This window comes from Vanessa cardui, chromosome 6 (assembly GCF_905220365.1).
Source record: "Vanessa cardui chromosome 6, ilVanCard2.1, whole genome shotgun sequence".
Taxonomy (NCBI): Eukaryota; Metazoa; Arthropoda; class Insecta; order Lepidoptera; family Nymphalidae; genus Vanessa; species Vanessa cardui.
The window spans coordinates 7,348,784-7,362,875 of record NC_061128.1 but is presented as its reverse complement, the minus strand read 5'-3'; the positions used below and the strand labels follow the sequence as shown (position 1 = coordinate 7,362,875).

The window sequence follows — 14,092 nt, the reverse complement described above, 5'->3', positions numbered from 1 at the left end:
AGATTATCCTCATAGTTTCAAATATTTCATTGGTTTTTGTATCATTTACTGTTATTTAATTACTTAAGATGTAATCATTTTTTAGTCATCATTTTTTCAGGATTTCGTTCAATTACTCTACTAATGATATATGGTTAGTATACAACAATATAGTTTACATAAACAAATAGAGCAATTTATTAAATTGCTTACGAAACTTAAAAAGAAACAAATAATTTATTTTTATATTTATCTTTTTAAACGATTTAAACAGTGTATTCATAGTAATCATTGGTCCACATTGATTATCAATACCCTTCTACTTTGCTAAGTGTACTGAGTTTTAAAATGCTGAAATTTGTACATACATACAGTACATAAGCATATAGATGTAAGCAAAGAGATTTTGTAAATAGTAACTTTAAAGGGGATTTCGGGAGAGTTTACTAGTTTTTGATTTATGTCCGTATTTAGTCGGAGCCATTTTTCTATAAAGAGATCCTAATGCCACATTGTATATTGCTTTATTGACAATCGTATCTGAAACCTATTATTATAAAGGTTTATATATAGGTATATAACAGTGCTGTACAAAAATTATGTTTCATGCAGTGATACATATCCAAAAAAAAAAACATAACAACTAATGATCCTACCTGATAAAATAATTTATTTTGGCTAATTATCAATGCACAGTCAAAACTACTGAGTATTCTTTGTATTATAAAACTGTTGTATATTTATATAACCAGCATTTATTCATTTCAGCTAAGAAATTTTTTTTAATGTCAACTTTAAGGGGAATAAATAGGGTTACTCTGTATAATTTATTCCCGTACTAAGTCGATGAGTTCATCTAGTCGGGTAATAAATAAAAATAATGAAGATGCTTTCTTAATAATCGTAATAAATATAATGATAATAATATACATGTTTGTTGCTATAAGTAAACAAACAAGTTATTCGATTTTTATAATACGATTCAATGAAATTTTTAATCATTTTATTTACTTCAAAATGAATTTTGTATCCATTGCAATAACCCACAAATAACAAAAAAGGAAAACTTCTTAAATGTTAATTTACTGCTACTAAAGGAACTTTAGCTGTAAATTTTATATTTACAGTAAAATATTTTTTCAGTTACTATTTACATAACCCATTTCATAATTAATTTTATTTATCTCCAAATGGATAAATTAAATACTTTATTGCTACCTCTTTATAATTTCAACGAACATATAGGCAATTAAAAAACTTAGTTGCAACAATAAAACTGAATAAAAAGATAATTTCTAGTTAAATACTATATAGAAAACAAACTAAAAGTATAAAATTTGTTCTATTTTGGTACAATATTTACATTACATAATTTCGTAGTGTACTTTGGTGCAATGATAGATAATGAATATCATATGAGATTTGCTTAAATTTGAATATTTAAGGTACGAAGAAAACTGCAGTTTTTAAAAGTATTAAATAAATAATATTTGATGTTAAAATAAATTAACTTTCAAACTACGTCCTACTATGAATAGTAGGTACATAATTAATAATTTTATTAAATAAATTTTAAATGAAAAGCGGAATTTGCGAGCGATTAATTATGCGTAATCGATTATATATTATTATTTATCACTGTAAAATGAAGCGACAATAATTTTGTAAGAGCTCGACTATTTCGTGGGGTAATTATTTTCTAGTATAATTAAAATGACAACAGCCTGTAAAATTCCCACTACTGGGCAAAGGACTCCTATAGCTTGGAGGAGAAGGTTTGGTAAATGAAAGGGCATACACATGTGGCAGAATATCAATGAAAATAGACACATGCAGGTTTCCTCACGATGTTGTCCTTCACCGCTGAGCACGAGATGAATTATAAGCACAAATTAAGCACATGAATATTAGTAGTGCTTGACTGGGTTTGATCCCGCATTCATCGGTTAAGATGCACGCTTTCTAACCACTGGGCCATCTCGGTATAAATATAATTAATGGTTCAATATTGAATATTTCAAGGATCCCGCTAATGTCCTTCAATAAGAACAAAGCAAGGGTTTCTTTAACTGTAAATTGTAAAGGTAATGTTGTTAACGTAAACGATAACTCAATAGTGCCTGTCAGGATTTGATTTGGAATATGTAATTTTCGCTTATGATTCACGTTTTGTATCCACCATAGGGTCTCGATTAATATATGGTTTATCTATAAATATATTTCTAGATACCTTTATATATTTATAAATATCCAACTTTCTTTTCAAAGTCTTACCTCTATACAAAACAAGTTTCATATATTATTTATAATTGTGAAAAAAATTATTAGTTTAACAAGATATACTTTAGGCCAACGATGGCAATCAATAAAAGGAACACATTTGTTCGTTTATTATTTCAAAGATTAAATCAGGCTTCTAGTCAGCCTGATTTAATCTTTTAATCTTTTTAAAATTTAAGAAATCTTTGAAATCGTTATATATTTTATCATTCTATCGGGTAAATATGTATGGCTAACGAAACTGTTAAATGTTACAAGTGAATTTTTTTAACATCTGTTGTAAAAGCGTAAACAACGAGCACTTTTTTTTTCTTTTACAGTGAAAGAAAAAGGAGGAACTTTTTTTTACTTCACAGTATGTAGTACGTCAGTCTCTGGACAAATATTTTTGGTATTTAATCATAAAAATAACAAAATCAAATTTAAATTGAGAATTTACAGAAAATGTTTTAACTTAATTTATAATTAATAATGAAGTTGTAAAAAACTGGAGTCAATCGCTTATATTGAGGCTTTTTTTTTAGTATACCAGTTTTTTATTATATAGAAAATAAAAGAAGTTTCATCAGCAAATAATACTACACCCCCCCCCCCGTTTGTTACCTAAAATATGAGGCAAATCAGTTACATAAATGTGGCGGAGAAATCATTCAGGAAGAGATTCAAATTAGAAATCCCCTCATCTGAACCTCTCATAGATCTGTCATAGATCTCTTTTTTATTTACATTAAGCCTATGAATTTAGTTGCTTAAGTACAAAATAGAAGATTGTATGCGGTTTTTTTATCTTTTGTTATTATCTAATGATCTTGCTTCTTGGCCGGTGTTATGTGCTAATAATAATCACATATCTCTATAGCACCCTTAAATTTAACATAGGCTTTATTATATCGGCCGTCAAGCAACCTCCTGTAGGAACAAATATATGTATGTATTGTCATAAAATTTACTAACATTTGATAAAAATAAATACTAAAATCTTTCTAAAAGATGGCTGTACTGAGATAGGCTTAATTAGAAATAAGAATTAAATTATTTTAAATTTGGAATTAATGTACTATGTTTCGTTTGGTCAGGAAAAAAATCCACTAAGAATACAATTATTGTAAGCTAGCCTCGCCTCCGCTCGCGTGGAATGATTCGTGACTGTAATACTTCAAAATAAAATACGTTTGGGTTTTAATATTTTCTAATAATAATAATTATTAAAATTATGGAAGTAAAATATTCAAATAATCAGGCTATTAAAATAGTCTAGTTTGAACACTTCTGAGTTTTCGAAGTTATATTCATATTAAATTCAGAATTTTCTCTGGTTTAAGTGGTAAAGATGATAGCGTGAGGAACTCTACATATCTAAGAATAATTGAAGACATGTGAAGCGAGCGTTACTAATTTCTACCGCCTTAGACCAGAACTGAGCTAGAGTTGTGACTAAGAATAAAAGGGTATTTTATTAATTATTAATATTATTAAACAATTGATAATATTATTTAGGCATAATTGTTATTTAGGTATAATTGAAAAAATAAATGGTACGAATACTATCTTTCAAAATAAAGGATCATACTTACATTCTATCCCATAATTAAGAATAATGAATTTGTTGGATTTCGTCTCCTATTTTTATCTATTTCTCCCATTTGAAATTTTTGATATCTCTTTTTTCATTTGTACCGAAAAACCTAAATATCAGTGCTTCTATTATAATAAAGTACTCTAACACTTTATGGGGCTGTACTATTTTTCATAACCTATTACTACACCTTATCACAGCATTTTATACTATTTTTTATTATTAAGCGTACATTTTTAAACTTTAATATGTAAAATTTTGCATACAACCTATCTTTGGGATGGATTACATTTGATTTCGGGTTTCAAACTTACCTCATACCAAATTTTATCAAAATCGATTTATTGGCTTAGCGAAAATATAACAGAAGACTGACGATAAAATTTATAGATTAAATATACTAAGATGAAATTACATCAATATTGAATTGACATTTTTCAGCTATTTCCTTAATAATCATTTAAAATCCATAATCATTTAACAGTAGTGATTAATAATAAATAATAAATTAACTTAAATATTGATAATCATTAACTTACTTATAAAAGTATAGCATATGTGTGTTAATATATTATATTATTTATTTATAGTAAATACTTACAAGTATTACTACTACGAAGTTCTAATTATTTATTCTTGCATTTAAATGTAAAAAAAATCAAATTGAATTAATGAAATTTTCATTTGAACTTGGTTCCAGTAATTTAGATTATTTGCTAAAACGAAATATTTAGAAAAAAAAATAACTATTATCATATTGTAAATATATATTGCTTTAGAAAAGAGTATGTATGTATGATATATACCGTAAATATTGTGTAATAAATTTAAATAGGTAATTTACAAATCATTATTATGAACATTTACTCAATTATCTTTTAAGATAATTTAGTAAAATAATATATAAATAATACTACCAGTATTTTGTTTTTTAAACAAAATACTGGTAGTATATTTTGTTTTAATTATTAGTTTCAACTTAAGCTTAAATATATTTTGTTGCTAATCTATTTTGACCACTGTAAAAAGTTGACACTAAGAATTTATTACATACAATGTAAAATATCGAATGTACTGCATATCGTGTGATTTGGATTATCCGACTCAAATTGAATATAAAAGAGAACATTCAAAAAATTAAATCACGAATTACTATATATTCACTCGTATTAAATTAAAAACATCTATAAATTAAATTAGTATAACCCTTTAATTATTTTCAACCAATATAATTAAAATCAGTTTTCGTTTAACAGGTTGTTAGATGAAATGTTTAACTTACCGTTAGGGTTAGGAAAACGACGATGTAATAATACTGAAATGTAGAGAATAAATAAAGGACTTCCTTTTTCAATACTTGTATGAATACAAGTATTGAAAAACTGCTCTCAAACTGAAAAAGAAACAAATTCGAATGAAAATATATCATTTTTAAATTCAAGGCCATTTAAAATTCATAATTCCAAAGTATTTGTAACATATGAACGATCAAAAACAAATTAATGGAATTTACAAAAAAAAAAAATTGCAACTGTCTATAGATGTGTGTAGTAATTTTTTATTTAGAGAATAATGACTAGCTTTTTAAATGAATTGCAATAAAAATACCGACTCCTATTTACTATTTACCACTACATGTATTAATGACTATAGGTAAGCTTTGTGAGCTATCTTAGTCTCTAAGTTGATTATGACCATCAATCCCAGTAATAAGATTTTTTTTAGAACAACTTTGTTTTTAGTAATAACTATATTATGTTAACAATGTAGTATTTTGATTACTTTGGCCAAATCAATTCGTTTTCGAAATTTTGTCGAATAGGATTGCATAAAAGTTTAAATCAATACAAATTGTACATCAATATTCTAGTAATCACAATGTTTCTTAACATTTAAAAAAGATCTGAGTGGTAACTACGTTAACCATTAGTATAACACAAGAAACTATTCTGTAGATTGAGTATATGTACTTATATTATATTGATCGAACATTGTGGTCTTAAAGCGCGTTTTGCTGTGTTTTTCATAAGCTAAATTATGGGTAGTTATTCCCAACAGATAAAATAAACATAGTGAAGATACCCACACATGTCACAGTAAATTTGGAATCAATTTGGAATCATCTTTATCTACCGAACTGCATTAGACCAGTGTGGTGGAATAGACTTCTAGGACATTTTGTAAGAATCGAAAACGTTATTTAATTTTTATGAAACATTTGTTTTTTTTTGTTTTAGTAATTTGTCTCAATACAAAATATGTATTATATAAAATAGTATAACCACTCCACAAAACTAGTTCGTGATATCGAGGTGATGTACTCGCAGTTGGCAGCCGCCTTATCACTAGCCAGCATACCTACTCCTCTAGTCTAACTGTAGTTATGGCTTAAGCATAATATTGTCATGTATTGAGAGTTAGATGGGTATATCTGGAACAATGAAATACGTCCTTTGTTACATAACCAGCAGTGTTGCGAGGTTTCATCCTCGTTGAATTTGGATTATTATATTTTTATATATGCTATGTTCAAAAGGAGCAATTAGTGACTTTATGATTGATAGATTGATACCTTGGGAATGTAACGATCGCCACCTGGCTATTTCTATTAATCTCCTATATTAAATATATGTAAATAACATAAGTGACAGAAAAATAAAAGATCCGCAGAGTTTATTTAGTTCTTCTCAGGTCAGGGTATTTTCTTTTAAGAACCGGTGGTAGTGTTTGATTTGGTTATCAATAAGTAAGTGTAATCCTTCGATATTGAATAAAGGAAGTTGAGTTTAAGTTGGAGTTACATACTGTTTCATACATCTGTTTACGCTTATGGAAACTGCTGTTTAGGATCTTAGTATAAAGTTATGTAATATATTCTATGTGAATAAACGTCTAAGCTAACGGAAAAATATTAATCTAATTATGATTGGCTCATTCGATTAACGTTTTCAACGATATAAAGTATCGAGCTTGGTACTAAAATTTTAAATATTTATATTTGTTTTGGATTGATATTTATTTCAAATAATTTTAAAGGTTAGGGATCAATAATATTCTAATATTCAAAAGTAGAACACACTCTTAAATTTGACTCGTTAAGGCCCCGATAACTATATAAGTAATTTTACTGCTATTACATTTAAAAAAAATATTCGTACTTCCAATATAATACATCACTATAATACATCATACAACAGTCGGTTTAATAGTTGAAATTCCTTTTTTTATGAAATCATTAGGAATACACATGATACTTTGAACAGATGTAATATTAAACCTTTGAAAGCTTCAGTCAAATCTAATAATTTAATTTAAGATATCCCAACCGTTTCCATTGCATTATAATTGTTTTATGTAATAATAAGTTACTGTTTTTACTTTTATTGTTATTATAACTAGCGTTTCTTACAGCTGATGATAAATCAAACTTTTAGATACATTATCGTATCTGGCTATCTATCTATTACGGCCTATTTAATACTAGTTTATATCCGAGGCTATGCTCTCGTACTAGGGGATGAGAGTGTTTATATTCGGCCATTTCAAATCCGTTTAGCCTTTCAGGTGTGATTGAGGAACAAAATTTCGTCCATCATATTTTCGCAATTATAATGTTAGTATATACTTATTTACATATGTATTTCTATACATATCCTTTACCAAAATAAGTATTTAATAATAGACACATATATTATAGATCACCACAATATTTCATTGTATGTACGATATTCAAACGTTGTCGGGAAGAGGTCGTTTTTTTAGCAGTACGATTTACACAACATTTAATAAATCCTTAGTAAATGTTTTTTTCATTTCATTACTGTTATTCATTTGTTTTCTTTTTTTATACAATAGAATATTTGTATCACTAGTTTTTATTATTTTATTGCAATATTATAATGAAATAAATTGTCTTTAATGGATTGTTTATAAAACTTTCATGTCCGAACCTGACTTTATTGCATTATTTTATATATTGATATCATATTTTTATATAGTTTATAGTAAATGACTATAGATCATTAAGATTTCATGTCGATTGTATTATTTTTTGTAAGATATAGGAAAATAAAATTGAAGCTTGCACGTCAGTAGTCTAATTTTAAAGCGGGTGAAACTACGAAGCGTAGCTACTTTTATAATAATATTATATACCTTCTACGAAACGCATCACATCTTCTGATATAAGTAGTATGTATTTTAACTTTGTGGTTTCTTCAACTACGGATTTTATAAGAAAAACATTTCTTCATATTTAATGTCGATATATTTTAACAATCGACGAAATAAAATTAAAAGTAAATATTAATATAAATATTTGAAACTGCACGTTGTGAATCTTATGAAAAGTCGATTCTTGCTATGAACACGTATATTGTTTTGCCTGCTATTTAAATATTTGTAATACTTTTAGTAGGGTATATAATTTATAAAAATATTTATAGAAACGGCTGCCTTGTTATTAAACTATTTATGGTGCAGTAATCTAGTAGTTACGAACTGTCCTAGTTTAAAAGTTATATGTGAAGCAGGATAATGGTTTTCAATCTAAAATCAAATATGACTATATAACTTTTTAAACTTATTTTTCATGCTGAGCATATCTTTGTAATCGTTTAATTTATATATATTTACTAATACAGGCCAGACTAATCACAATGTGTTTTTTTCGGAACTCTTTCGGGCTATGTCGGATTAGCTGTCCAATCCTATTATGTGAGTAAGGATATAGAGAATGCAGCTATTTTGAGCGTGCATTTGTGCACTGTATTATGTCCTGCCTAATTTCCTGATCTCTCTTGAGATTAGCTGCCGTGGCTGACATCGGTCAGGATGTTAGTATACCCAAAACTTTATTATTGACTTGAATGTTCACATACTATAAAGCTGCAATTGTAATAGTAATTTGTAGGTTAAAGATCAGTATTTCTGCTTAGAATAAATCTAAGATCAATAATTTGTTTTATCAGATATATTATCACATTCGACATTTTTTGTGGTTGTAAAATGGGTTACTTTTTTGTGTGAATAGACCAATTTGCATACAAGCAAAAATGTTTTCCTTAATCTTGTAAAAGAAGAACTATTATAAATAATAAGCTCTAGAGTAGGAACGGCGACGGCAACGACAATTACGTATTTTAGGATAATTTTCTCCTTGTACATACGTACTCAAGCCATAACAGGACTATAGTGCCGTGCTTTTTACTTTTAAATACAAAATTAGACGGGGTTTGTAAATTAATCGCGAAAATTGCAGATATTCATGCGATCAATAAAAAAGGCACTAAGAAATTATAAAAATATTTTGATAACGAATGATATATTTTTATTTTATGTTCTCACTAGGTATAAACTGACTGACTTATTTATTACTCGAGTTGCAACTTATTAATATGTATATGCTTTTATAAAATAAGTCAATCTTACTTATTAAAATTAAAGGCATTGAGTTCGATGTAGGTTTTATTATTACTGGGGTGAATAATAAATATTTATTTATCTAAATGAAATAAGGTTGCAAACGCGTAATGCGTAAAACGTGGAATGCTAAGTGCGCGAGTTTTACTTGTACTTGACCGATTTTTTCGTGTACTATAAATTTTAATAAGATTCATTTATTTATTTGAAAAAAATATGCAAGGCTGAATAAGTGCCAAATTTCTCATCCTCCAGTAAACCTTAAGCTGAGGACAGATTATATAGTGTAAATAAAACGAATAAAAAAACCGAAAACAACAATAAGAACACACACACACAGTTTTTAAACTCGAAATAAAATATAGTGTTTCATTTCAATTAAAATATGAATTTAAAATTAAACAGTTATCTGATTACTGATCTTTATCAGTATCTAGGATAATGTCAAACTCTAAAATTATCCTAGACGCTAATAAAAATCAGCAAGTGTATTTTATATTTTAAAATTTTGTTTTCATCAATTGATTTAAATTACAAATACAGTGTGTCGGTTGTTCAAAATAATACATATTATAGCTTTAATATTACAATAGTCTTTGTGAGTTTTAACGTACATTTAAGTTGTTAAATCTGTAGTTAACGTGCAACTCCTTTTACCATCTTTTGGGCCTCGCAGTAGACTAAAAAAATGATTGCGTTAAAAATAGACATCCAATCGAATGTTACGGGAAACGCATGTTAGGTAGTAGGTATATAGCTAGATAGGTAGGTGTATGATTTTTTGTTCAAAAGTTGATTTAAAAGAATGTATAGATTTATATTATACTAAAACATATGAAAAATGCATTAGCTCTGACCGGTAACTATATGTTACATTATTACAAATAATCATTAGTAACAGATGTCTCGTTAAGAGAAATGTATCTTAACATAAGTGTCAATTACATTAGATAACTTAAAATTCGATGAACACCCGCAAGTCGCGTCATGGCTTAGAATGAACTATTAAATCACTCGGTGGGCCACAGTAAGCATCCTACAGTCATGGACCAAAATCGAATGTCTCGGGAAAATTGCGCGCGCATCCCCCTCTCGCACCGCACCGCTCCAAACGCCCATTGATGATCTTCTTAATCTCAATATACTTTATGAACATTATTCGTATGCAACCTATCGATGGTAATTTTGTAGTTAAGTTATAGTATTAAAATGATCATATTCTTGCATAACAGTTTACAGGCATAATAAGTGTTTTGAGTTAATTGGTGAGCTGCTAATATTTAGTAATGGTGGGCGCTGGCCGCCGTATTCGCTAAGTTTGGGCGTCGCTGCGTCTCGGCTTTCGGCGGGCGGACGGTGCGCGGCGGCGGCCGGCAACCGTGCGCGACAGCGCCGCCACGCACGCTCGCCTCGCGACCCAGTCCGCTCTGACGTTTTACGAAGTCGCCGGTGTCGCCGTGTCGATTTATCCGCTTTACTGTGCCGCCGCAAATTAAATTGTGCGCATTTTTATAGACAAAAAAAGGTGTTTTCCATAGCAGTGTTAGGGCTGCTAACATCGGATAGCACGGTCGTTGTAGGTAGTCGTTGCGGTAGTGCAGAGGTCAATCGGGCACGCGCGTGCGGCGCGAGCAGCTCGGGCTGCGGCGAAGGGGCGAGCGCTCCGGAGCCAGCTGGCGGTGTTTACACGCCGCGCCTGCACCCGAGAGTCACTCTACCCGTGCGCTTGCTCGCTGCAACGGACACCCTTCATATACTATTCGACGCTGTGAAATTTTTAATATACGAACCAGCGACTTAGAGGTATTTAATAGTTATTCAACCCGAATCTCTACAGTGAGCACAGTTGTAGCGCACATTGTCACAGTGTCACGAAACGTACAGCATACGCATCGAAACCGAATTGTCATAGTTCATTCGAGTGATATCACAAATACATAAGTATGGGTGCTAAAGAAAGCGTGGAGGCTGCTAAATTTTCTGCGCAAAATTGGAACAATTTCGAGGTTCGTAGTACCTTTAAATTAATTTGCACATGGAGTGTTTGTTTCCCCTTCGTCCTCGTGTATTTTTTGTATTGTGGGCATTGAATATTAAATAAAGTGAAATTACTTGAATTAAACATAATACCTCATAAATTTTATGCACAGTAAAGCAACGCAACCCTATGCATGTACACATTATGATTAAATTAATGGCTAAATATGTAATAATAAATATGACCTAAAACTAAATATAAAATTCATATGTAAATACGTCTTAAATATTAAAACAACATGAAATAATTTATTTAATAAATAGCCTTAATTATGATTTCAGCAATCTCAAATTATACTCGACGATAGGTGTTTCATAAAAAAAAACGTTGATAAAATGAGCATGTAACATAATAATAAGGAATAATTTACGAGAATGCGCCTCTATATGAATCAATTTTAACAGAAAAAAAGTATAATAAATGTTTGCATCTAAGCTTATCTTATCATGGAACAAAAATCAGTTAATATCTACAACTCTATTTAATTTAGACTGAAGCCAAACTTAGTTGACCCACATACTGTAATGCGGCTCTTGAATTTAAATTACTTTTAAATATATGATTGGATATGAAATATAATTTATTCTTAACGATTCATTCATCATATTAGAATATTCTTTGAACCTATATTATATGTAGATAATAATAACTGTAAAACTTAAAAACCCAAAAGACCGTTTTAAATTATCCTAACAATTATCATAGATTACACGATTTCTGTTACGTTATTGGGTTACCTGATGCCTAGAAATCGAGGTCGCGCATTCCTGGCTGAACTACTAAGGCTTCTTATCCATATCAAAATAGAGAATTTCAAAAACGTCAATCTAAATCGATAAAAAATGGGGTTTATTGTCAACACATATTTCGTGCTATTAATATTCAATAAGCCATACATAGAAAAGCAGTAAAAGCATTTGCCAAAAACGTAGGTATATTTATAGAAAGATATTGCACTTCTATAGTTAATAATAAATTGACTGCATTGACTAGACATAGAAGTATGACGTAAGTAGCTATTTAATAGACATAGGTATTGTTTTCAATAAAATGTAAAATAAACAAAAGCTTACAAAATGATGTGAATTGAATGTGACTCATCGTATACGATTTTTGTTTACACTTTAATATTTCATTCATTAATACGATTTGATTTAAGTTAATATTTTTTTAAAGTTATTTTGTAATTTTCATGCATGTTCACTTCATTTAACATAACACATGATCCAGTTTAGACAAAACACGAGGTAAAGCTCTTCATCCGCTGCTACAACTGATACTTTTTTTGAATCATTAATCCGAAATTAATAATTTATAGATCTTTAATGTAGTTGCGAATGATTTTCTTTACGAGCATGCTTTTAGTGAAATGGTATTAATGCTTATAATAAAATAAAATTAATAAATATTTATGACAATATTTAGAGTACTCATAAACATTCTTACCGTATATTAAAATACAACATTTTTTTATGTATTAAACTTTTTTTGTAAATTTATCGTTTTCCAAATTGTGTAACTATGAACACCAACAAAAGTTCCTTGACAATTGTTAAATGACGGCAACGTGGAGTAAAATGGAAAGTACTGGTAAAGATGTTTATTTTAATTGATAAAAGGAGTACACTTGGGTTTACGTAACAACGATATTAAACGTGTATATGGTTGCAGCATGGAGTAGCGAAACATCATCACAGACACGGCACTCAGCGCTCGCAGAGTCTTAATCGTGGACACTCGCTCTCGCGCTCCGATGGCACCTGGTGACATCACGGGACCACGGGTATTTCAATTTTTACACAAATTAAATTATATTAAACACTTTTAATTTACTTTTAATAAATGATTCAAAATTCAATTCGGCTGCTTTCCTTGGTACAGAAATATGAATAAGAAATGTATTAGATATACAATTACCAATATCAGGTGCGAAATTATGTTGTAGTTTTGTATAAATTGATTATGATGTTTTAATGTTAATTCATGTTCATTATTATATATATATATATTACATTATGTACATTGTGCATTAAAATTATTTAATATTATAAAATGAACTTGCAAGTTTATCACAATAAGGCAAAAATTTGTAGTTGATAGTAATTAAAGACCCATAAGGGAATTAACAGAACGTATACAGTTTTCTAAAAATTTAATGAGCTAATTTTCTATATTAAGATTAATCATCCTGAAACTTTATGTTTCTATAAATCTTAATATTATATGTTACTGTATCAAAATTTATTTTACTTTCTGTTTTTTGATTTAGTTTAAGAATTTAATCTAATTTTTTGTAACAAGACATTAAGGCATGTATTGAAATATTTGATTACACAAAATTGTTATAGGCAGCGTAGTAACGTGCGCCGAGTGCGGTCAGCGCACGATGGGTAACAAGCTTTCATCGTGTTCGTGCGCGCCCATCCTCCGCAAGGCGTACCGCTACGAAGATAGCCCGTGGCAGAACTCCCGCCGACGAGATGGACATCTCTTACGGTATAATTTTTTAACCTACGTTATCAGCAATCATCGTCATTCACGCAAGCTATTAAGGTCAATCTTATGCCATTTATTTAGGGTTTTGCGGTGTATAACTGTAAAAAAAGGATTTGGTCAACCTTCTTTGGTACTTTTGCTAATGATTTTATAATATATGTTATTACTCTTTTTGATACCCGTGGTTTAATATGCAGTAGATCACTTCTGCTTTGAAAATATATAGATTATTTTTTGGAAGCAACAAATTTAGCAATGATAAAAATATCATTCAAAATAATAAATAATTTAGTTACTGTATA

The 14,092-nt window shown here is 29.2% G+C and overlaps 1 protein-coding gene across 12 annotated transcripts in view; it reads left to right on the top strand.

Moving 5' to 3' along the window:
• Positions 1 to 12,986: 12,986 nt before the first annotated feature.
• LOC124530569 overlaps positions 12,987 to 14,092 on the top strand; it is an 87,708-nt gene continuing 86,602 nt past the window's right edge. For all 12 annotated transcript variants that reach the window (XM_047104789.1, XM_047104788.1, XM_047104784.1 and 9 more), the window contains exons 1-2: positions 12,987 to 13,077; positions 13,643 to 13,790. In XM_047104789.1, the coding sequence (XP_046960745.1) occupies positions 13,681 to 13,790 (110 nt within the window). In that variant the 5' untranslated portion in view covers positions 12,987 to 13,077; positions 13,643 to 13,680. The remainder of the gene's footprint in view (positions 13,078 to 13,642; positions 13,791 to 14,092) is intronic.